This window comes from Micromys minutus (assembly GCF_963924665.1).
Source record: "Micromys minutus genome assembly, chromosome: 9".
NCBI lineage: Eukaryota > Metazoa > Chordata > Mammalia > Rodentia > Muridae > Micromys > Micromys minutus.
In genome coordinates this window covers 62,638,047-62,662,459 of record NC_137978.1, presented here as the reverse complement: position 1 = coordinate 62,662,459, position 24,413 = coordinate 62,638,047, and the positions used below count along the sequence as shown (strand labels likewise).

At 51.7% G+C, this 24,413-nt stretch overlaps 1 protein-coding gene across 4 annotated transcripts; it reads left to right on the top strand.

Annotated features, from left to right (window-relative positions):
• Positions 1-4,936: 4,936 nt before the first annotated feature.
• Positions 4,937-17,165, top strand: SLC45A1 (solute carrier family 45 member 1; the record flags this gene model as incomplete). Of its 4 annotated transcripts, none has more annotated exons than XM_080921336.1 (8): positions 4,937-5,348; positions 5,851-5,943; positions 6,458-6,682; positions 8,383-9,119; positions 12,156-12,309; positions 13,668-13,844; positions 15,614-15,819; positions 16,899-17,165. In XM_080921336.1, the coding sequence occupies 8 exons, from the start codon at positions 4,952-4,954 to the stop codon at positions 17,163-17,165; spliced, it is 2,256 nt and encodes a 751-aa protein (XP_080777462.1). The 4 variants fall into 4 exon arrangements, with proteins under 4 accessions (XP_080777462.1, XP_080777459.1, XP_080777461.1 ...); XM_080921333.1 differs by having other exon boundaries at positions 4,952-5,348; positions 12,156-12,339; XM_080921335.1 differs by lacking the exon at positions 5,851-5,943 and having other exon boundaries at positions 4,952-5,348.
• Positions 17,166-24,413: the final 7,248 nt, after the last annotated feature.

Genomic DNA, 24,413 nt, shown 5'->3' with positions numbered 1-24,413 from the left:
ATGCACACATGTCTGGCTTTCATATTTTTTATGTACACACACATGTGCTCGTGCGCACACACACACAGCTAGCTTCCACATGTTTGCAATGGTTCCTGTACATACACACATACATGCATGCACACGTCATGCTTCCACAGGTGTGTCATGGTTTATATGTACACACATGTGTATGCATGCACATATGACTGGCTTCCACATTTTTTTCATGGTTCATGTACATACATACACATGCTCACTCACACACTGCAATAGATAGATAGATAGATAGATAGATAGGCAGACAGACAGACAGATGATAGGTCAATAGGTGGGTAGATAGATGACAAAAGTAATTCTGACCCAACTGCACAACACAAACAGGAAGCTGAGTAAAGACGTTCTCCAAATTCGGGGTTCGTTCTGGTTCATGGACTAGAGCAGCTATTTTCATCCTGTAACTCATGATCCCTTTGGGGTCAAACAACCCTTTCACAGGGGTCCCCTCAGAAAACACCGAGATTTAAATTATGATTCATTACAGTAACAAAATTACAGTTATAAAGTAACAACGAGAAAATGTTATGGTTGGGGGTCAGCACAGCGTGAGGGCTGTAGTCAGAGACCAGGAAGGTTAGAGCCACTGCACCAGACCGATTAACAGAGGACAAGTGTCGGCCTTTGCCAGGACGGGACGCAAACCTTGTTCAAAGCTGAGTGTCAGGATGTGGTGGTGGATGCCCGCCGCTAACGGAGAAGCAGCCCAGCTGCCTAGTCCGTGTGCAACAGGGTCTGGAATGTTCTCTCCTTTACACCCCCACACAGCTGGTGCAGGATTGTCCAGACTAGAACCACAGTCCTCCATCCCAAAGCCAAAGGGACGGTTTCGGTTTGTGTTCGTTTGTGGGTTTGTTGTTGGTTTTGGTTTTTCAACACAGGGTCTCACTATGTAGCCCTGGCTGTACCGGAACTCACTCTGTAGACCAGGCTGGCCTCAGACTCAGACATCTGCCTGCCTCTGCCTCCTGAGTGCTGGGATTAAAGAGAGGCCTGTACCCCAAGCCCGGCTAAAGGGACAGAACACATAATTCCCTGCATGTACTTTATCCTGGGGTGAATGCAGACAGGAAAGAAGGGGTACAATGCGGCGTCTCTTAAGTGGGGAGGGCCCAGGAATAGGTTCCTGAGGAGAATTGTGCTGTGGACAGTGGGTAGAGTTGGTCAAGCTCTCTCAGCACAACGGTGTCAAAGACTCTGCCTATGAGAGCACTAGACTTTGAGAGTGTGAAACTCTAGGGGTCCCTAGGACCTGCCTGTGCTCTGGAAGGAGGGCTCGTCATGCAACAGGTGTCACTTTGTAGAAGTTCCCGAGCTACACACACAAGCTTAGCTTTTAAAAACTATTGATCTCTAACTAAAAATTAATCGTGACTGTGTATATATTCAGTGGTACAGTGTGCAGATTCAGGCCAAAGTGCAGCTTTCAGGAATTGGCTCCCTCCTAACGTGTGAGTCCTAGGGATCAAACTCCGGTCTTCAAACCTGATACCAAGTTAGTGGTAGCCCACTGAGCCATCGCTCCAGCCTCTAAAACCTTCATCTTGACTTAATCTTCATATGTGAACTATATTTAAATGAAGGGAAGAGCAATGTCATCGTACCTCTGTGACCTCTGGGACTCGATCCTCAGTAGTTAATACAGGGAAGGATGAGGCAGAGTGTTTGGGAGGGTGGGTAGGTAAGGGCTGGATGGTACCTCCTGTGGGTGACTATGAGTATGACTGAGGAGAAGGATCAGGAAGTGGGTGTGTGGAGAGTTGGCTGGACTGAAATGGATGGGGAATAGATGGTGGGTGGATGGTAGATGGGTGAGTGAACAGATAGAGGTTAGATTGATGGTGAGAAGGTGGTGATGGGTGGGTAGAGTAGGATGGATGAATGGATAGAAGGGGGGTGGGTGGATGGATGAATGTGTGGGTGGGTGGATGAGTGGATGGATGGATGGGTGGATAGGTGGGTGGATAGATGGATGGGTGAGTGGATGGATGGATGGATGGTTGTGTAGGTGGGTGGATGGATGGATGGATGGATAGGTGCGTGGATGTATGGATAGGTGGGTGGATGGAGATGGATGGGTGGATGGATGGATGGATGGATGGGTGGATGGATGGATGGTTGGGTAGGTGGGTGGGTGGATGGGTGGATGGATGGATGGATGGATGGATGAGTGGATGAATGGATGAGTGGATGGATGGATGAGTGGATGGGTGGGTGGATGGATGGAATAGAAGGTAAGTGGATAGATGTGTGGATAGATGGGTAGGTTGATAGATGGATGGACAGATGGTTGGTTGGGTGGGTATATGGACAGATGTATAAATGATGGTGGGTGGGTGGATAGATTGATGGATGGATTGATGATGGATGAATGGATTGATGATGATGGATAGATGTGTGAATGGATGGATGAATGTGTGGATGAATGGATGGATGGAGAGATGGATGGATGAAGGAATGATGGTAGATGGATGGATTGAGGATTGATAAATGAATAGAGGGTGGATAGGTGTTTGAAGAATGGATGGATGGAAGGCAGGTGGTTGACAGGCAGGTAAATGGAGGGATAGGTGGACAGAGGCAGATTGATAGAGGGTAAATATGTGGAGGGCAGATGAGCAGGTTCTGGATCCTTCTCTCTCTGTGCAATCGTGTCCACTTCTGCTTTCTTCTGAGGAGCTGCTGGAGTGGTGGGGTAGTACAGGAGCTTTGGACACACATGGAGTGTGATTTCTCGATTCGTAAGGAAGCCAGTGACATCAGTAGCATCATGGACAATGGTACAGTGAATCGGGATCAGGAACATGGCTTCAGACCGAGGCTTGACCTAGTCTTGAAGGCAAGCCCGCAACGGTCATCTTGGTAAATGATGCTGGGGTCGTCAGTGAACCCAAGGCTGAGAAAGTGCAGTGGTTTGGGCACCTACCTCCCAGGAAGGACCGGTGGGTGGACATCCAGCAGAGTTCCGGGACTTCCTTGCTCTGATGTCTTTGTCCCTCTCCTGGGCTGAGGGAAAATATTAGTTACAGCATGCATGAGTCAGTGTCCAAATCAGTTCCTTTCATTTATAATCCAGGCTTGTTTCAAAACGGCAAAAGGCACTTGGACTCTCAGGGAAAGGTCTCTGAACGGCAAACCCTGGGAAGCAGAGGGAGAGGATGAGGCTCTGGGTGGTGTGAAATGTTCTCAGAATGTAAACACACTGGGTGTGAAGTCTCTATTTCTCACCCCATGCTGTTGCTTTAAATTCATTCATTGGCGGCTCTGGGGATGGAGCCCGGAACACACTAGGCAAGGGATTGGGTACTGAGCCACATCCCCAGAACCATGTCTGTCTGTCAGTCTATCTGCCTGCCTGCCTGCCTTCCTTCCTTCCTTTTCTTTTGAGACAGGGTTTCTCTGTTTAACAAGCTCTGGCTGCCCCCAACTCGCTTTGTAGACCAGGTTGGCCCGCCTCTGCCTCCCAAGTGCTGGGCTTACAGGTGGACGCCACCGCACCCAGTTCTGCTCTTTCATTTATTCTTCCCTCCTACAGTTCATCCCGAGAGCAGCTCCCCACCACCCCCAGTCTCTCCTCCTCACCCCTTCTTCCCTGCCACCAATCCAGCCCAGATTCATTCACCTCTCCTCAGAAAGTAGCAGGCCTTAAGGCACATCGACCAAACACAGCATAACAAGCAACAATAAGGCCGGGCGCATGTGCACACATCAAGGCTGGATGAGGGGACTCAGCGGGGAAAAGGAGGGTCGCAAAGGCAGGCGAAAGAGTCAAGACAGCCTATGCTCCCACTGTTAGAAATCCCACAGAACACCAAGCCACACAGCCATATATATGCAGAGGACCTAGGTCAGACCCATGCACACTCCCTGATCTCTGCACTTGAGCCCAGTCCGTTGATGCTGTGGGCTGTGTTACCATGGTATCCTTCATCCCGTTCTGCAGGACTCCCTGATCTCTGCCTAATATTTGGCTGTGGGACTCTGCGTCTGTCCCTGTAGTTGCTGGATGAAGTCTCTCTGGTCTCTCTTGTTGATGATGCTGGGCTCCGTCCCAGCACATCCTGCAGTCAGGACAAACTGTAGGCTGGAGATTTGGTGGCTGGGTTGGTGCCCCAATCCTGCCACTTGAGGTCTTGCCTGTTTACAGAGGATGGTCAGTTCAGGCTCTTTGTCCCCACTGCTAGGAGTCTTCCATAGCATGACCATCGTAGGCTCTATGGGGTTTCCTTCAGAGAGAGCAGCTCAAACACCACAGAGCTCTCAGTTCTTGACTGGAGATACACTTGACAGTAAGAGTTGAAAGGAAAGGGTTCATAACCTCATCACACCCCAGCACAGCACACACCACAGCACACCCCAGCACACACACACCACAGCACACCACACTTCTCCACCCCATCCCTGCCTCTGCTGTTCTGAGGCAGGCATCTGGCCCCTTGGCCCCCATGAAGCAGTGAATATAAACAGGAACCCAGCTGGTGACTTTCACCCCATGAAGGAAGGGCTACCCCCTCATGAGTGAGTCGCTCTGTTCAGCCCAGGGAGCTCCTGACTTTCTGAGCCTCTAATCCTGTGGGAGGGAAGGGAAGGCAAGATCTCCCAGGCACCTGCAAGAGGGTCTTTTTGTGTGTCTGTCCTGGGGGTGGCTCCTGGAGTGCCACAGGACTGGCATGCTCTGATCTCCTGCCCCCTTGTAAAGAGACCTGCTCTGTCCTGGAGAATGCTGGGATTGGGAAGACAGGCACATGGACCCTGAAGCATTCAGTGCAAACTCAATTTCCCCCAAGTGGATGGCAAGTGGACCTAAGGGAAGAGGCTCATGGGAAAGATGGAAGCTCCACATAGAGGCCTCTGGGAAATAACTATCGTCCTAAATGGGCTTCCTTCACAGCAACGCCCACCAGCCCTGCCTACGATGATCCCACCGGCAAGCAGCCCCCCTCCGGGAGAGGCCCTCATCCCCAGTGTGGCTCCTCAGGACTTCTGGAGGTCTCCCATCTCCAGCTACTCAGGGTCCGTAACAGGACACATCAGCCACCGAGCCAACAACTTCAAACGCCACCCCAAGAGGAGGAAGTACATTCGTCCCTCTCCACCCCCACCCCCCAACACCCCATGTCCCATTGAGCTGGTGGACTTTGGGGACTTGCACCCGCAGAGGTCCTTTTGGGAGCTGCTCTTCAATGGCTGCATTCTGTTTGGTATCGAGTTCAGCTACGCCATGGAAACGGCCTATGTGACTCCAGTGCTCCTGCAAATGGGCCTGCCTGACCAGCTCTACAGCCTAGTGTGGTTCATCAGCCCCATCCTTGGTGAGCCCCGATGGCGGATGGCCTCCGGAAATCTCCGGAAGCTTCCAGAAGCCTCTGCTGAAGCAGCTTGAGGGACCTGAGGGGACAAAGGAGGAGTTAAGTTCCACTACTTAGTATGGCCGCTCACATCCTGTATTCTAAGTTCTTTCATCTATACTGCAGGGCAGGACGGGCGTTTAGCAGACCCCAGGATTCCATCATCTCCCACCAAGCTGGTAGTGCAGAATCTGAGTCAGGAAGCTGATGAAACGGGGGGGGGGGGGGTCAGGGGGCAGTGCCAGGATTCCCAAGGAAGGTCACAGGGGCTCACTGTCTTGTACAGTCCATAGAGAGCAGGCCTGGGTTGCTCGGGTCTGCAGCGAGTGCTCTTACCCTTGTTGCCTTAATGTTCCGGCGCCTAGGGATGTTTGCGCGCGCTGGGCACCTTGGGAGTGGGAGGCGCTTCAGTATCCCCATGGGCGCCGAGAGCCCTGGTAATAACACCGACCCCGCTCTGTTTCAGGATTCTTGCTGCAGCCTCTGTTGGGTGCCTGGAGTGACCGATGTACCTCAAGGTTTGGAAGGAGACGCCCTTTCATTCTTGTCCTGGCCATAGGTCTGTTGTTCGGCATGGAAATAAAATGGAAAGAAAGAAACAAAGAAGGAAGGGAGGGAGGGGACAGGAAGAGGCTCAATTGTTTTCTTTTAGGAAAGTTAAAACATTTTTAGCACAGTCAACGGCCCAACCTTGCCTGAGACAACAGTAAGAATAAATCATTTAGCTCTTTGTTTTTATGATAATAAAAGTTCATCTTGAACTGACTCAGCTTGATGGAATAAAGACCCTGAGTGTGAGAACTCTGTATCTGCAGGAGACTCCCTGTCACTGTCTTCATTACACCAGAAGAGGGCATCAGAGCCCATTACAGATGGTTGTGAGCCACCATGTGGTTGCTGGGATTTGAACTCAGGACCTCTAGAAGAGCAGTCTGTGCTCTTAACCACTGAGCCATGTCTCCAGCCCAAGACTACAATCTCCTTTTAAGTCCTCAGTCTCAACGAAGGAAGTGGGCCGGTGGAGACAGAGAAAGGCTCCATTTTCTCTGGTGACTTTGTCTCTCTGTTTCCAGGGGCACTGCTGGGCCTCTCGCTTCTGCTCAACGGAAGGGACATTGGTATGGCCCTAGCTGACACAGCCACCAACCACAAGTGGGGCATCCTCCTGACGGTGTGCGGGGTGGTGCTGATGGACTTCAGTGCTGACTCAGCAGATAACCCCAGCCACGCCTACATGATGGACGTGTGCGGCCCGGTGGACCAGGACCGAGGTCTGAACATCCATGCCCTAATGGCCGGTGAGTACTCTTCCCGAAGCGGCGTGGGGTTCAGATGTGAGCCCTGAGAGGCTCCTTTCTTGCCTCAGGATCTAAAGATAAGACGATGCGTTTCAAATATATAGGTCAGCATTGAAGGGATTGAAAATGTCCCACCGGAGAGACAGCTGATTCCTGCAAGCTGCCCTCTGACCTCCACACGGGCACCAAGCACACACACCATGCCCCAGAATAAATAAATAGAAGATACTTATCTTGGAACTGGGGATGGTAGAGTGCTTGCCTAGCATGCAGAAAACCCAGGGTTCACAGCACTATATAATCTGAGTTTCGAACACACGGGTGATCCCGGCGTTTAGGAGGTACATCCTGCAAATTAAGAAATAAAGCCAGGTGTGGTGTACGCCTTTCATCTCCGCACTCATGAAGCATGCAGATCTCTGCAAGTTCCAGGCCAGCCTGGTCTACATATTGAATTCTGGGCCAGCCAGGGTTACACAGTGAGACCCTGTCTCTAATAAATAAGCCAATAATTTGTGTAGGAGAAGTTCCAGAGAAGACTCAGACGTTAAAACCTTTTATTACTCTTTCAGAGAAGCCGAGTCAGTTCCCAGCACCCACACAGCTGCCTGTGGCTCCAGGCCCCCTGGTTCTAGTACCTTCTTCCTGCCTCTGTGGGCATTTGCACAAATGCACTGAATACCTGCCACTCGTGCATACACACATACACACTCATACACATACATTTACACAGACACACACATACACATGTACAAGCACATATACACACAGATACAAACACAGAAACACATATACACATACTCATATACACATACACACAGACACATACACTCACAGACACACATGCAAACATATACATGTACACAGACACACACATACAAATACACACACACGATTCTGAAGTAAATAAAGAGCATGTGTGTTTTTAGAAATTGAAAAGGTCAGGCATGAATAGAGAATGGCTCCTGAGCCCTTCCTGTCACATACACTGTCCCTGCCCAACCTTGTTTACCTCATTCTCCTTAAAGACATTGTTAACACACGCTGAACAGACCTCGTGGGACATCAGACAAGACACCAGGGCCAGGCTATGGGGACTTTAAACAGCGAAACCCTTAGTGTCTTTTATTGTTTCGACCAAAAAACAAGTGGGAGAAAAGGGTTTGTTGGGCTTACGCTTCCACACTGGAGTTCATCACCGAGGAAGCCAGGGCAGAAGCCTAGAGGCAGGAGCTGGTGTGGAGATGCTGCTTAGTGAGATTGTTTTTGGTTAGTTTGTTCTAAGGTTTGTTCATCTTTTTAAAAGATGTATTTATTATATATATATATATATATATTAAGATTAATTATTATATATAAGTACACTGTAGCTGTCTTCAGACACACCAGAAGAGGGCATCAAATCCCATTACAGATGGTTATAGCCACCATGTGGTTGCTGGGAATTGAACTCAGGACCTGTGGAAGAGCAGTCAGTGCTCTTAACCACTGAGCCATCTCTCCAGCCCCAAGCTTGAGGTTATTAACAAACTGTTTTGAGTAGACGGGCTCCCAAATGCCACACAAATACAGTATCTGGGGTGTTCATGCTTGTGCATACTTGCCTTGTTCACATGCAGGCATGCCTGTGCTGGGTTCAGTGACATGAGGAGTGTCCCTTACCTGGGTAGGAGGACACTGAATTCCTTTCGTCTCCACAGGTCTTGGAGGAGGGTTCGGCTATGTGGTCGGAGGCATCCACTGGGACAAGACCAGCTTTGGGAGGGCGCTGGGGGGTCAGCTCCGGGTCATCTACATCTTCACCGCCATAACTCTGAGTGTCACCACTGTGCTCACCCTGATTAGCATCCCTGAGAGGCCCCTCCGGCCCCTGGGGGAGAAGAGGACAGCTATGAAGAGCCCAAGCCTCCCATTGCCCCCCTCCCCACCTGTTCTGTTGGAAGAGGGGGCCGGCGACGCCCTCCCCTCCACTACAGCCACCAGCCTGTACGCCAGCTTCTCCAGCCCCATCTCACCACCCAGCCCGCTCACCCCCAAGTACGGCAGCTTCATCAGCAGGGATAGCTCCCTCACGGGCATCAATGAGTTTGCGTCATCCTTCGGGACCTCCAACATAGACAGTGTACTCATTGACTGCTTCACAGCGGGCCACGACAACTACTTGGCCCTCCCCAGCAGTGTCCCGAGGCAGACCATCAGTGTCAGCTTTCCCCGGGCCCCCGATGGCTTCTACTGCCAGGAGAGGGGGCTGGAGAGGAGAGAGGGACCCCTGACCTTGGGCTCGGATGGAGATGTGCTAAGGGTAGGCTCTCTGGACACCTCTAAGCCACGGGCCTCGGGGATTCTGAAGAGGCCTCAGACCTTGGCTCTCCCAGATGTGGCTGGAGGAAATGGCCCTGAAACCAGCAGGAGAAGGAATGTGACTTTCAGCCAACAGGTAAAATAAATGTCCAGGGGGAGGCAAGGACCTGTCTGGGAGCTAAGAGACCTCAGACAACAGCTAGAGAACAGGCTCTTGGGAGAGGGTTTCCATGAGACAGCTCACTTTAATGGGGGACAAAGGTCCCCATTAAAGACCTTGGGAGTGGTGAGGAGGGGCTTTCAGGGTGAGTGCACACCATTGGCCAGGGTCAGGGTGCTGGGGATGCCTCATTTGCATATGGAGGGGTTCCAAGTGCTGCTGGACATAACCTTATAAGGGGAAACGAAATGTAACCTGGATACCGGGTTATGTGACCTCTTCCAGTGAGGACATAGGTTAGGGCACAGGGCTCCATATGTCGGACACATGGGCCTGGGGAGCAATCTTACTCCTGCTGATCTCAGGATGAGATTTCCAGGGTTTGGACACTCCTAGACCCCACTCTTGTTCCAGGCCTGCTCCCCCCATCCCAAAGCTCTTCAGCCCCACAACTGCCCACATGAGCCCTGTGAATATGATGCCAACATATCTGAGTATTGAAGGAAGATGTATCTCAGGGACCTCCCCAGTGTGAGCAGCCGCTCCTACTCGTGTCTGACACCAGCTGACCCTGAAGGGCTGGATGCTCAAGGGTGTCTTCTGCAGAGGGACAGAACCTTCTGGAAGGCTGCTTGAAGTGCCTTTAGTATATGTCAGATTGGCTGTTGCTGGAGGTGACTTTCAGCTGGCCAAGTGTTTGCCTTGCAAGTGTGAGGGCCAGAGTAAAGACTGGTGTCCTCTGGTCTCCACATGTACATACCTGCATCTGTATCCATGTGTGTGCACATGTGTGAGCATGTACACATACACACATGCACACACACACGCACACACACACACACATGCACACACGTACGCACACACAGAGAGACAGACAGACAGACTAATGACAGAAATAGCACACACAGAGCACCCACCACCTGGAGGATGAGGCTCCTTTAAGTCAAAGCAAGACTGTCTTCTTACCTAGGTATACACCGTCTATGAGCTTTTGACCTCCGGGCCCTCACAGGAGGAGAGAGATTGGGGATTCTAGGCCACAGCTCTGAGGAGCATCTGACCTGCACAGGTCCCTCTAAGGGGGTTGTTCTGGAGCCAGGAAGGCTGGAACATGACCCAACGAGACACTTTGCTCAGGTGCTCCTGCCAGGTCTACTGCCTCTGCTGGAGAGGAGAGAGGCTCCTCAGTAAGTGGCTGCTCCTCCCGGGGAGGAGTGCCCAAGTCTCTGCACGTTCAGCCCGTTGTTTGCAGAAGCGGTGTCTCCTCACTGCGCAAATCAAGGGCTTGGCTTCTTCACTTTGATGGCATCCAGGTAGTTTCTCTGGCCCATTGTCAAGTGGCATGGACCATTTCACAAAACCCAGGGGGCTCCCATCACCCCCTTTTCTCGTTCCCTCCCAGCTTCCTTCCTGTCAACAGTGCAGTTTGGGAATAAGTTCTTTGAAAATAGAAAAATTGGGCTGGAGAGATGGCTCAGTGGTTGAGAGCATTGCCTGCTCTTCCAGAGGACTAGGGGTTCGATTCCCAGCAACCACATGTTGGCTCACAACTGCTCATAATTCCAGTCCAGAGAATATAATGACTTCACACAGACATATGTGCAGACAAAACATCAGTGTATAGCTGGGTAAGTAGGTAGGTAGGTAGGTAGGTAGGTAGGTAGGTAGGTAGGTAGGGAAAGTAGTTAAAGTTGTGGGCTAAAGGCCGGGGTTGTACCTCAGTGGCAGACAACTGCAATTCAGTCTTCGGCTCCCCAACCACAGGGTGGGTGGTGCGTGTGTGTAGCCCCAGCACCTGGGAGCTTTACAAGTCACTGTTTCAAAAAAAAAAGTAAGCTAAATATGAACACAAGCAGGTTCCGGTTCCGGTCTCTGGATGCGCTTAGCTGTCTCCTGCCATGGGCATCATAACTGGCTTCGTTGGCGTGGCTGCTCTGGGAACCACAGACTTGCTATTTCCTTCTCTCACAAAGGTAGTCTGGTGCCCACAGTGCCACCCGCCCCTGTCCAGAGCACCGCTTCCTCCTCCTCATTCTCCAAACAGCGTGGTTCTGGGATTAGTTCACACTGGAGTCTGTGCCTCCGACTCAGGCAAGGCGCTGGGTAGCAAAACCTCATTTCCAAAAGGTTGGCAGCTATGCTGGTGGCCTGGGGTGCCCATCCAAGCTGGGCCTCTCCTCTCACTCTGCTGACAGTGGGGTGCCTGTGCTCAGGAGGAACCCCCTTGAGGGATGAGGTGTCCTCTGACCTGGCTGGCTGGCTGTCCTCCATGTGGCTGGAGGCCCACCTGTGCAGAGAGGGCTTTGTGCTGGTCATCCTGAAGTAAGTTTTCACAGCCTTCTCTCATGGGAAAAAAATATCGAGGGCCGGCTGGGCTAAAACCGATCTGCCTTTCACATGTGTATGCATGTGCACACGCATGCACGTATATGTGGAGGTCAGAGGTCTACTTTGGGTCTGCTTCAGATACCATCCTCCTTGCTTTCTCGAGACAGGGTCTCTCGGTGGCCTGGGACTTGCCAGTGGGGACTTGCTGGGATTTTGTCTCTGCCTCCTCAGTACTGGGGTTGCAAATATGGGTTTGGTTTCTTTTTCAACCCAGGGTCCGCGGCTATAACTCATGTCTCACGTCTTCATGCCAGGCATCTACCAACTGCCCCTCTCTCATGGCCTGTATTTATTTTAATCGTATCTCTACTTTTTTGAGGGATTTCCTTCTTCTGTGTGTTCTCTCTCTCTCTCTCTCTCTCTCTCTCTCTCTCTCTCTCTCTCACATATACTTTCTCTCACAAACAAATACCATGCACACATATATACATACAGTAATATTTATAATGATAACTATTATTATAAAGTTAAGAGTTAGAAAAAACAGAGGTCCCTCCAGAGTGTGCTGTGGGCTGTGTGTGTTCTGCTTTCTTAGCATGCCCGGTCACACACCTCTGTGGGATGTGGGCCTAATGGCTCTGACCTGGTTGGTATCTAATGTGGTACCTAATGGCTTTGTTCCAGGTCGCGAACATCCTTCTGAACGGTGTGAAATACGAGAGTGAGCTGACGGGCTCCAGTGAGCAGTCGGAGCAGCCGCTGTCTCTGCGGCGTCTCTGTTCCACCATCTACCGCATGCCCAGGGCATTGCGCAGTCTCTGTGTCAACCACTTTCTGGGTGAGCCACGGTGGCCTGGTTTGCGATGGGGTGCAGCCAGGGTGCTGCGTGTGCTGAGTCTGGACACAGAGCCCCACATTCCAGGGCTTTTCATGTTCCTCAGTCTCCCAGGCAAGAGCGAGGGTGGAGTGAGGGCCCAGTTTCTGCCCTGGAGGCTCTGCTCCAGGTTAAGCAATGAACCCCACTATCTGGAATACCATTGCTGCTGGTGGATGCGTGCAGACCTCCCGTCCACCGGCAGACCTCACGGTGCTCTTAAAGCACTAGGGCTTGGCACACTGGTGGCCACTGAAAGGCCCTAGCTCGGCTTTTTTTCTTTTGCTATTGAGTTGTGGAAGGTCTGGATGTGACAGGATTTGTAGTGAGTTGGGGTTCGCCAAGCACAGGCAAGACTTAAAAACAGCCTAAACCTTTCCCACGGTGATCCTGAAGGGTGCCCCAGAAAAGCCAAAAATCACGGATGGCGCCGGAAACCTAGGTGACAGGTATTTAGAGGAGCGCAGCTTATGCCAACAAAAACTCAGCTAGGGACATGGGCGTCCAGCCCAGGGGAAGGGTTAAATGTGTTGGGATGTTTTGGATGCCTTTTGCTGCTGTAGAAATGGGTAAGATTGATGGGCAGATAGAGCTCAGTGGGTCCTATGCCCAACACTACATAAGCCAGGCATGCCAGCACGCAGGGGGTGGGGGCAGAGGAGTAGAGGTTTAAGGCCGTTTTGGGCTAGATAGCAACTTCTCCGTCTTCATGTAACCTAAGACCCTGTCGCAAAATTAAACCACAATGACAGGGGTGGGGTGGGGAGAGATGGCTCAGTCGGTACAGTGCTTGCCACACAACATGGGGACCTGAGTCTGGCTCCCCAGCACCCACATCATCATCGTCATCATCATACACATCATCATCATCATCAGCAGCAGCAGCAGCAGAACATGGCGGCACACATCTGTAATGTCAGCACTGATAACATGGTGGCTCACAACCATCTCTAACGGGATCCAGTGCCTCTTCTAGTGTGTCTGGAGAAACAGTGTACTTACATACATAAATAAATCTTAAAAAAAAAAAAAGAAAGAAAGAAAGAAAAAGAAAGAAAGAAAGAAAAAGGAAAAAAAAATGTCTCCCATCACGGAAACTGTCACAGTTCAACCAAAATGGAGGCACTTCACTGGCTAACACACAGCCCAGGCTGGCCTTGAACTCCCGACCTCCCGGTCCTCACATCAGTGCTGAGATCACTGGTGTGAGCCACCAAGCCTGACTTTCAGGTATTCCTCTGTGGCTGGTGAGAGTAGCAGCGGAAGGCAGGGTGGGAGCACCGCCTTGGCCGCCGCCTGTCACCGTCTCTGTCTTCCTCTAGGGTGGCTCTCCTTTGAGGGCATGCTGCTGTTTTACACAGACTTCATGGGCGAGGTGGTGTTTCAGGGCGACCCGAAGGCGCCGCACACGTCGGAAGCGTATCAGAAGTACAACAGCGGTGTGACCATGGGCTGCTGGGGCATGTGCATCTACGCCTTCAGTGCAGCTTTCTACTCAGGTACGAGTCTGCGCGTGCGCGTCCCAGTGAGGCCGCAGCTGCAGGCGCCAAGCCCCCCTCAGGGAAGGCACCACGACTATCTTTTGTCCACGTTTCTAGCTAAGGCTGGGCCCACCAGCTGTCGGGGTAGATACCTGGGGTGCTGCAGAGACCAATCCTGTGGGTGTCACCCTAAAAGGGACATGACCAGACTTGCGTAGACACGCACACACGAGGAGAGTGGAACCTGGGGCAAACCAAGGGGCCATATAGAGGCTGGTATGTGGCCGCTAACTCCACTACAGGGCTTTGTAGGACAGTGGGGCCAGAGGAGGCCTGGGAAGGAGGTGAGCAACCATGGGCTGGGGCAGAAAGAAGCTAGGGTGTTGAGTGCAGGGTGGCCAGAGTCTGCAGCCTGAGTTGACCACGAGGGTATGCTCCTGGGTATCCCCAGGGATGCCATGTTTAGTTCATCCCAGGAGAGCCCCCTTGGGGCTGGGCTGACAGTGTGAAGCTCCAGTCTTCTGGGATCTTGGCGGGGAAGGCCAGGCGGCAGATGTTTCTAGATTCTGAGGCAGAGTAGCCCTATTGACATTTCTCAGCAGAGCCCAAGTGGTCCTAAGGCATCGTGAACTTTAAGGAGGGGCTTGGCTGGGTTGGCGCATCATAAAGTTCTCATACACCACGAAAACAAGCAAACCAAAGCTCCTTTTAGTTGTTTCTTTTAGTCATTTAAAAATACAAAGCAGCTCGGGCTGGAGAGCACCGGCTGTTCTTCCAGGGGTCCTGAGTTCAAATCCCAGCAACCACATGGTGGCTCACAACCATCTGTAATGGGATCTGGCACCCTCTTCTGGTGTGTCTGAAGACAGAGACTGTGCTCACATACATAATACAGATAAATCTTTAAAAACAAACAAACAAAAAACCCAACAAACTGGGACAGCTCAGTGAGTAAAAAACCCTTGCTGCCAAGCCCAATGGCTTGAGTTTGATCCCCGGAACCCACATAGTGGGGAGGTGGGGGAAAGAAACTGATTTCAACAAATTGTCCCGTGACCTCCACACTTATGCCATGGCAGACCCATGTCTTCCATATGGCACGCAGCCCTACCATGCACACTAAGTGAATATTGAAAAACAAAAAATTTTTTAAGTACAAAGCCACTTTTGGCTCAGGGCCACACCAAGTAAGACTGAGTAGGCAGGGGAGAGGGGCGTTGGGAGATGTAGCTCATGGTGGACAGATTGCTCCATGCATCACACAGCATGCCTCCTGCTCTCCCTGACTTCCCTGGGCTCGGGAAGGCCAAGGTGAACAGAGGGTGTTTACAGGCCAGGGTATAGCTCCGTGCAATAGTCTCTGTATGTGCTTAGCGTGTCTGAAGCTGAGTCCAGTCCTAGAGACCCCAAAACTAGATGTTCACTTGCGTGACTCTGGGGTGAGCACTTTGGGGGTACTGCCCTCCCCAACAGCCAGGTGGCCTTCTGTCTTACTTAACCCACTGGCATGCCTTGATGAAGGTGACTCCCAGCAGAGGGGTACACTCGGCTGTTCTCACCCCCAAAGGTTTAGTCTAAGATCCCACATTCCTGAGCGCCTCTAGAATCTCCCAGAAGCTTTGAGGACACCCCAGGTCTCGCTCTACCATGCAGCAGACCTGCAGGAGTGTCCTCCCTTTCTAGCCTGGGACAAGCCACCTGCCATGCGGGTTCCCCGTGTCTCCTGCCTCTTGAGGTAGAGCAGGGAAGAGGCCCGGCCTCCTATTCAGCCTTTGTCCTGCCTGCAGCTATCCTGGAGAAACTGGAGGAGTGTCTGAGCGTCCGAACCCTCTACTTTATCGCCTACCTCGCCTTCGGCCTGGGGACTGGGTTGGCCACGCTCTCCAGGAACCTGTACGTGGTCCTGTCCCTCTGCACCACCTACGGCATCCTGTTCTCCACACTCTGTACCCTGCCCTATTCTCTGCTCTGTGATTACTACCAGAGTAAGAAGGTGGGTATGGCCGCCGCCGCCGCTGCTCGCTTCTTAGAGGCAGCTTCTCAGAGAACCTTCCAGTGTGAGCTTTGAGACCTTTGTCTGGCAACAGAGACTTTTCTAGGCAGAGGGTGACAGCTCCGAATGGAGGGAGCCCTTTCGAATGTGTCCCCTCCACTCCTGCAGCTGCTGGTACCTTCCTTACTACCTTTAGAGATGCCTCCAGACTACTGCCCACTCTGAACGGGGACGCTGGGGAAGGGGTTCAGTTCAAGGCTGGGTCTAGAGAAACGGGAGGAGGATCCCCGGGACTTGGTGATGATATGGATAGAAGTCTTGTTTTGTTTTGAGGGGCGGACGTGGGAAGCCTTTGCCTAACAAGGAAAAGAAAAAGGTTCAGCCCAAACAAATACTTTACTATTGGTGTGTGTGTGTGTGTGTGTGTGTGTGTGTGTGTGTGTGCGCCATCATTTGTGTGTGTAGGTCAGAAGACAACTTCGGTGCAGTTGGTCTTCTTCTACCTGTAGACAGGTGGGTTCTGCGGACCCCACTTAAGCTGTGAAGCAAGCCCCTGTACCTACTGCACCCTCTTGCCAGCCCCCAGCACGGGTTCTTACTTGACAGCTGCGCTGAGATTGGGTTCCCCCACAGGGCTTTTGCTCTAGTTTCGTTGTCCCCAATAGTCTCATGCAGCCAAAGCTGGCCTCAAAGTGGCTCTCCTGCCTCCTCTACTCCCTTGGTGCTGGAAGTGGATCAGACAGACGTTCAAGGTCATGAGTCACATAGCGAGTTTGAAGCCAGCCTGGGGCTGTGAGAACCCATCTGGAGAACTCAATAAAGTGAACGAAGCATACAAACTGTGCAACTCGGTGGCTTTTGAAACGTCCGTGGTATTTCACAGCCACGGCCCTGGAGCCACACAGACGCTCAGGCAGGAACAGTTCATGCCACCAACTGTTCTTCTGGTTGTTACCCCTCTGGACATTGGCTGACCCTTGCTTGGTCCAATGCCTCCTGCCTGCTCTTCCTGGGCCCGTTCTTTCGCACTGCTGCAGGGAGGTTGTGGCAGGTTTGACTGATGTCTGTCTCCCGGTCAGTTTGCAGGGTCCAGTGCAGACGGCACACGGCGCGGCATGGGAGTGGACATCTCGCTGCTTAGCTGTCAGTACTTCCTGGCTCAGATCCTTGTGTCTCTGGTCCTGGGACCCCTGACCTCAGCTGTAGGCAGTGCCAATGGTGTGATGTACTTCTCCAGCCTCGTGTCCTTCCTCGGCTGCCTCTACTCCTCCCTGTGCGTCACCTACGAAATTCCCTCTGGTGACGCAGCTGACGAGGAGCACCAGCCCCTCCTGTTGAATGTCTGACGTCCCAGAATCTCAACTCTGGACTTGAAGGTGGTCTGATGCAGGCTGGCCCCTGAGAAACCAAAGGCCTTGGCAGCCAGCCAGGCTTCCAGTGGTGTAAATACAGGCTAAATAAACAACAGCAGCAAATCTTACCCAAGGGTGTGAGGTCACCTGGGCCGAGCTGCCCCTCCTCGGGGGTGGGGGTGGTGTGATGTGAAACATGTATCGAAAGTGAAGATGCATTTCAGTTCTTAATGGGCGTTCTCCATCACGGGTGCTTTTGATAACTCCCTGATCCTGGAAGGTTTGCAGCAGTGTCTGGTGCCATTTGCCACCCAAGGATGTCACGGCCATCTTAGGATACACAGCCTCCTACCACACAGGTTCATCCAACCCAAGATGGGGAACGCGCACCCCTCTGGTAACTGCCATATTCTCTACACATTACATCATGGTCATACAGTTTCCTGGTTTTGTTTTGTTTTGTTTGTGGGGGAAGGGAGTGTGTCAGGCTCATCTATTCATCCACTCATCCACCCACCCATCTACCACCCACCCACCCACCCACCCACTCATCCACCCACCCACCCACCCATCCTTCCATCCACCCACCCATCCTTCCATCCACCCACCCACCCTTCCATCCACCCACCCACCCTTCCACCCACCCACCCACCCATCCTTCCACCCACCCACCCATCCTTCCATCCACCCACCCATCCTTCCATCCATCTATCCTTCATCAATCCATCCATCCACTTGCTATATAGTTTGGGTCTGAAGGCTTGGCCCCCCAGCCCACTGTGCAGTTGGAAAGTCATGGAGTATTAAAAGGGCTGGCCTGGTGGGAGGAATTTGGGTCATTAGGCACACCTTGAAGGAGACCTTAAGATGGTGGCTCTTCCTCTCTCTTTGCTTCTTGCTGCCATTAGCTGAGTACTTCCTCAGTTACACCTCTGTGTATTGAGAGGCATTGGGGCCACCATGAGTTCATTGTAGCAGGGAGCAGGGCCTAGGAGTCAAGATAACAAAGGAAAATAACTCTTTTCTCATTTAAGCTAATCTCTTGAGCATACATGCACCCACCCAGGAGATTCCAGTCAGTGCCCTATGGGGGGCCGATAGCAGTTCCTCAGGGAGTATAAATGATCAAGACACCTCCTCCCAAAACTAGTGAACAGACGTTCATGCTTGAAGGTGGTGCTATTAGGCTGAGTGGAGCAGGGGTTTAGGCTGCTCTCTGGTGATGCCATTAAATGTTGTCCTTCAGAGAAAGAGGGGACAGTCTGAATGAGTCTGCTTGACATGTCTGAGTGAGATACATGCCTCAATGTGCCCAAAGAAATGATGCTCTTGGAGGATGTCAGGGATACAGCTGCCTGCCTTGCTTACCTGCCTGAGTCCCATGTCCGTTCCCTTCTCAGCCATTCGTCCCACAGATGGACACTGAAGGCCTCTGGGTGCTGGGACTACACTGGGCCAGGCTTGCAGAGAGATTGAGGCGGTATGGGCTATGTCTCTGGATTTCTAGTACTTCTTACTGTCCTGGAGGGAGGTGACTTCTCAAGACCTCTGCCACCGACACCCCAGCTTGCTCAAGGCTTATCCTGCTGGTGATAAACTGGGGAGAACTGGAGAAAGGGCGCTGTGGTCCCTAGTCCTGAGTCCATTGCCCCTGTCCTCATGAGAGTGTGAGTATCACCATAGAGCTTATCAGCTTGCTCTGACTAGTTAGGGCTGGTTGAGCAGAAACCACATGGCCTCTGTGGTTTGATTAAACCGCCCCTCCTTTGGCTCACAGACACCCTTCCGCCCCCTACATCCCAAGATGAAGCATCTTTCTGTGCCCTGCCTTCCTGTTCATCTTCTGGCCTCAGTCCAGCTCATGTCCAAACGCTTCGATACTCAGACAACAGCAGGAGTTTGCCACCATCATCTCCCGGCTAACCTGGCCCCAGCCTTAGGCCATTTCCTCTGCTCATTAAGAGCTCTCAGTCCACTCAGACCTCCGTCCACACCACCGGTCCTCCTAAGCTCGCCACCCTCCTATCCTTGAACTAGTGAGCCCTTTCTCTGCCTCCAAGTAAGTTCTGTCTTTGTACATTTTGTGTTTTAAAAAAGCCAGTGTGTGTGTGTGTGTGTGTGTGTGTGTGTACATGTGAGTGGGGACTAGAGGTCAATAGCTAGGCTGGCCAGTCAGAGAACTCCAGGGATCCTCCTGTCTCTGCTTCCCCAGTGTTGGGATTAAAAGCACACACATCACAGCTGACTTTTCCTGTGGGACCCAGGGATCTAGAACAGCTCTTCGGGTTTTTATGGCAAGTGCTTCTTCACCCAAGTTCCCTCCCTAGCCCCCACTCTGTGTTCTGAGCTCCATACATTCAGTCTCTCTTTTTGTAAGATTTATTTATTTTATGTATATGATTACAGTGTCGCTGTCATCAGACACACCAGAAGTGGGCACCAGATCTCATTACAGATGGTTGTGAGCCACCATGTGGTTGCTGGGAATTGAACTCAGAACCTCTGGAAGAGCACTTAACCACTGGGCCATCTCTTCAGCCCTCTGAACCTTTTCTCAGCCACAGCTACCGGGGCCTCCTTGGGCTCAGGCTTCCGCTAACCCCAGGACCACTCAACTACACAGTAAGAAGTTACCTCCAAATTGTGATGCCAAATAGCTATTCTGTTCTGAGTTGCTCCAGTCTGAAAACAACATGACTAGGGGCTGCAGCCAGTGTTAGCTTATTAAATCCTGGGTCCTCTTCCTGCAACTTTCCGTGTAAACGTGAACACATTGCTTTTCCACATAGGGATGGCTGTCTGCCTCTTTCTTCCTGAAGGCTGGCCCTGTCTGCATTGTACCTTTCATCCTTGCTCCTTCCTTCCCATCTACAGTGCAATTTCACCTCCCAAATACTATGATGACAGCCCAGTTTCCACAGTGCCAAGGCTTCATGCTGGGAATCCCCTGTGGGTACTGAGCAGGGGGCAGTGGAACAACCGATGCAAGCAGAGCCCCAGAGCCCCACTCACGCACAGGTTGGTTTCCAGGCTCTTCACTGTTTTCTAGGTCACTTTAGTGAACCTGTCAGCTCATGGAGGGATAGAAAAAGGTTTCTACCTTCTATATCCAGCGCCCTTAAGGTGATCCCCCCAGAGACTACCAAAACCCAAACTAAAGCCATGCTGTTAAAACTGGAAACCCCTCTCCTTGCCCTGTGTATCTGAGAAATGCACCATCCCAAGTACCTATGAGCCCTCTGCTTGGCATTGAGAATGGATGCCTTGGTGCTCAGTAGCTTTCATTCCCGTCCGCCTTGGTCACCAAGGGGCATTAGGGGTGTGGTTAGCTGGCACCCTAACAACCTTTGTATTGGGCTACAAAGCATCATGGGAACAGAGGCAGGTTTTCTCAGACATGCCAGAACTCATAGGCCCTGGGCTTCACAGGTTCTCTTTAGTTCAACACGTATGTGCGAGGTTCCATACCATATGCTTGAAGTGCTTTTCCAAGTGAGCAGATAAAAGCATCTGAGGACAGTGTTCCTGGTACTGGGGCACCTTCTGGGCACACCAGAGCCCTCATGGCAGAGCCACTCAGATTCTTGAGAGTTGGTTTCTGGGCCCAAGATTTTTAGAAGCTCCCCCCTGCTCAGTACCCACAGGGGATTCCCAGCATGAAGCCTTGGCACTGTGGAAACTGGGCTGTCATCATAGTATTTGGGAGGTGAAATTGCACTGTAGATGGGAAGGAAGGAGCAAGGATGAAAGGTGGAGAGATCCAACTACTCTCAGTGAGCACTTACAGGGTCGCCGTGCATGCCCTGGCCCTGCAGATACATCAGAAAGTGAGGGAAGAACGTCTTGTTTGAAGACGAGTCTTCATCTTGGCTGCAGTATCTGCCAGGGCCAGGCCTCCCTGCACAAGACAGCCCTGTCATCTTTTCAAGCCTGTCCCACTGTGACCACCTCCCCAGCTGCTGCCCATACCTTTATCACCTCATCCATAGCCTGGTCACAGGCTGGCCCAGAAGGCAGCTAGCTAGCTTTGTAGCCACTGCCACCTTGTGGCCAGGATCAAGTGTAAATTCTGTTCCGTAGGGGACTAGAACTTAGCAATGACTGAAAGGAGTGACATCAGTACGCCAGGCATAGGAAACTGTCCTTAAGTAGCTGAGTCAAATAGGTCTTAGTGCAAACTCCTTGTAGGTAGGTGAAAACCAGGGTGAGGACCAGGCTTCAGATACACAACCCCATATAAATGATGTGCATGAGGAAAGAAGTGGCTAGCTGGGTTCAGTGGGAGATCCTGCCTCAATGTCTAAAGAAAGCAGCAGAGAGAGACAGTGTACTAGTCCTTGGACTCCACTGTATCCTCCCTTCCTCCCCCAAAGCCAAACTCAACTAATCTTATTTTCTGATTCACCCCTGGGATACAAAAGAGGCCAAACTGCAGGGCAGAAGCTCCTAAAAACAGTGTGCACCAGGGCCAGAGACATGAGGACAGGCATAACGTCAGGATGGTGAATGGGAGAGACTGTGGAGGAATGTCTGCAGTGAGAACCTGCTCCAGAAAGGGGTCTGGAGTAAGGAAAAGGTCAATCCGGCCATTCACGCATATGAGCAAATCACTTCTAGGTACCAAAGGGCCCACCTACCCAGTCACTTACCCATCTATCTGTCCCATAGAACACTCACAGAGCTAGTGCCTCTGGCCTAGTAACAAGGAAAGCTGATGTGTTCAAACAGAATTGAGCTGGGAGTGGTCTACAGTGCACTTTCTGATTCAATTCATCAAAATACAAATAGCTGTGATAGCCACGTTGGGTAGAAGGGACAGTGACCCAGGGCCCAGAACTTCATCAGCCAGGATTCCAGGGCAGAAATGAGCCCATGCTGTACCTCTTCGTGGCCCAGCACCACCAGGCTCTGCTTTGTGTACCCCAGAATCCTACTCTGGCTGCCATACCCTGCAGCATGAACCCATCCACTGTATAGCTAGCTGCATGGCTTGCTTCCCTGACTCTCTTTGGAAAACAGGCACTTCCTCTGGTTTGCTCAGCTCCCAGACCCATTGATTGACACCCGAACCTCTCAAGGTTGACCAGGAAACTGAGGGTAGTAGGTGTTGTCTGGTTTGTAACCTGGTGAGCGCTCGTGCTTCCGGGGAAGAGATCTGGCTCTCGGCAGTTTACAAGCACAACTGCACATATCTTCTGACTAGTCTGGATGTTTCCAACTACACCTAGGAGGGCACTGTTGATCACTTTAAAAAATTATTTATTGTATATGAGTACTCTCTGTCGCTATCTTCAGACAGCTACTGGAAGAGGGCATCAGATCCCATTACAGATGGTTGTGAGCCACCATGTGGCTGCTGGGAATGAACTCATGACCTCTAGAAGAGCAGTCAGTGCTCTTAACCACTGAGCCATCTCTCCAGCCCTGTTGATCACTTTCGAGAAGTGGCCTTAGCTTACCCAGTGGTATCCCTGCACTCTCCTTCAGCACAGCTCATGAGAGATGCTTCTCAATAGGGAAGCTAAGCACCAAGCTATACTGATGTGGGTTGAGGTCCAGGACCTCCCACAGTATCTAGTCATTTGGTTAGTCCATGTGCAATGACCAGAATGGGGCTGCAGGGTCTCCATGCCCAGGCCAAGGATCTACTTCTCAAACAGGTGTAGCTGCAAGAAGGGCTGGCCTCAGGTCAGAGTGCGGCATCACCTCGTCCACTCAGATGTGGGCTCTCTGCCTACAACAGGCAGCAGCATACATGGCCTGACTCAGGTCCACACCCTACTTAAGTGAACACTAGTGGACACTACATCCCGCCTAAGAGTCGCATCCCATAGGAGTTCTTGAAAACCTCTGTGCTGCTCTGACCACAAGCAAAATGTAACAAGTGTCAACTGTCATAACCAGTTACTCCACAGTGAAACCAACTTCCTCTCTCTCCTCCCCACCTTATCTCCAGTGACAGCTGTCCTCACCTTCTTCTACAGGACTTTTAGCTTCACTCCATCAGAATACATGCACCCTTTCTTCCCAGTTTGCTCTTTCGTCACTGCAATTTTCATGCGGGTTGCTTCAGACAGGCTTCATTTCTATTTACGACCCAGTGGTTTCCCATGATCTATGTGATGTTATATACACGTACATCGTCCTGTTAGTAAACTGCTCAGTCACTGAGCACAGTGGCTATTGCAAATGTCATGAACACGTGTTTGTGGGTTCCACTGTCCTCTCTCTCCTTTGCTTGTATACCCAGGATTGGAGTCATGTGTCACAGAATAGCTTTGTTTTAGCCCAAGTGGCTTGCTGGCTGACACTTGGGTCCCAACATGTAAGAACCAAGATATCTGCTGCCTGGCCTCAGTCCCCAAGCTGCTTAAGGGCTGCCAATGCACACACGGAACTGCTTCCTCTCCCCCTCAAGCAGGCCAGCACCTGACCCGCGCTGTCCCTTGGCCTTCCTTCCTGGCAGGCAGCTTAGCAACCAACTCCCTGGGCTGTTCCTGCTCCACTTCTTGAAACACCATGGTTTTAATATGGAAACTTTCAGGAGAAAATGTCTCTGGTTATCAGAAGCCATGACAGGAATCCACCAGGTTCTGGTCTCTGATGGCCATGTCCACACTTACAGGAGATCCAGTGTGCAGTCTCCGGAAGAAGCCCTGGTAGCAGTGGTTCCCAACCGTCCTCAGAGACCCTTTTGTTCAGTTCCTCATGTTATGGTGACCCCCGCCCCACACACCATAGCATTTCTTTGCTACTTTGTGTAACTGTAATTTTGCTGTTACAAATCACACAGTAATTATCTGATATGCCACCCCTGTAAAAGGGTTGTTTGAAATCCAGAGGGGTTATGAACCTCTTCCCTACAGGGTCTGTGGCACCTTGAAACTGGAAAATTCTGGAAGTGGATTCAACCTCTCCTCAATAGGCAGGGGAGCCTTTCCTGCACATTCTAATAGTTGAGTGGGGGATGTGGGTGGCAACAGCTTGGTTTCAAAGAGCAAGGGGATTGGTTGGCTAAGACAGCTTCTCCTCCCAGACAGCACAGACCTGTCTCTAGAAGCTGCTCCAGGACGTTAAGCAGGCCTGGCAACAAGGAGCAGCAGGCTTTCTCCTCCGTGGCTGTCTGCAGTACCCTCTCCAGGGCCTGTCTCTAGTACCCCCACCCACACTCCCAGTGTGTCTCCAGTGCTGCCCCCACCCCCACTCCAGAATGAGACAGCGCGCTGGCAACACACAGGGTGC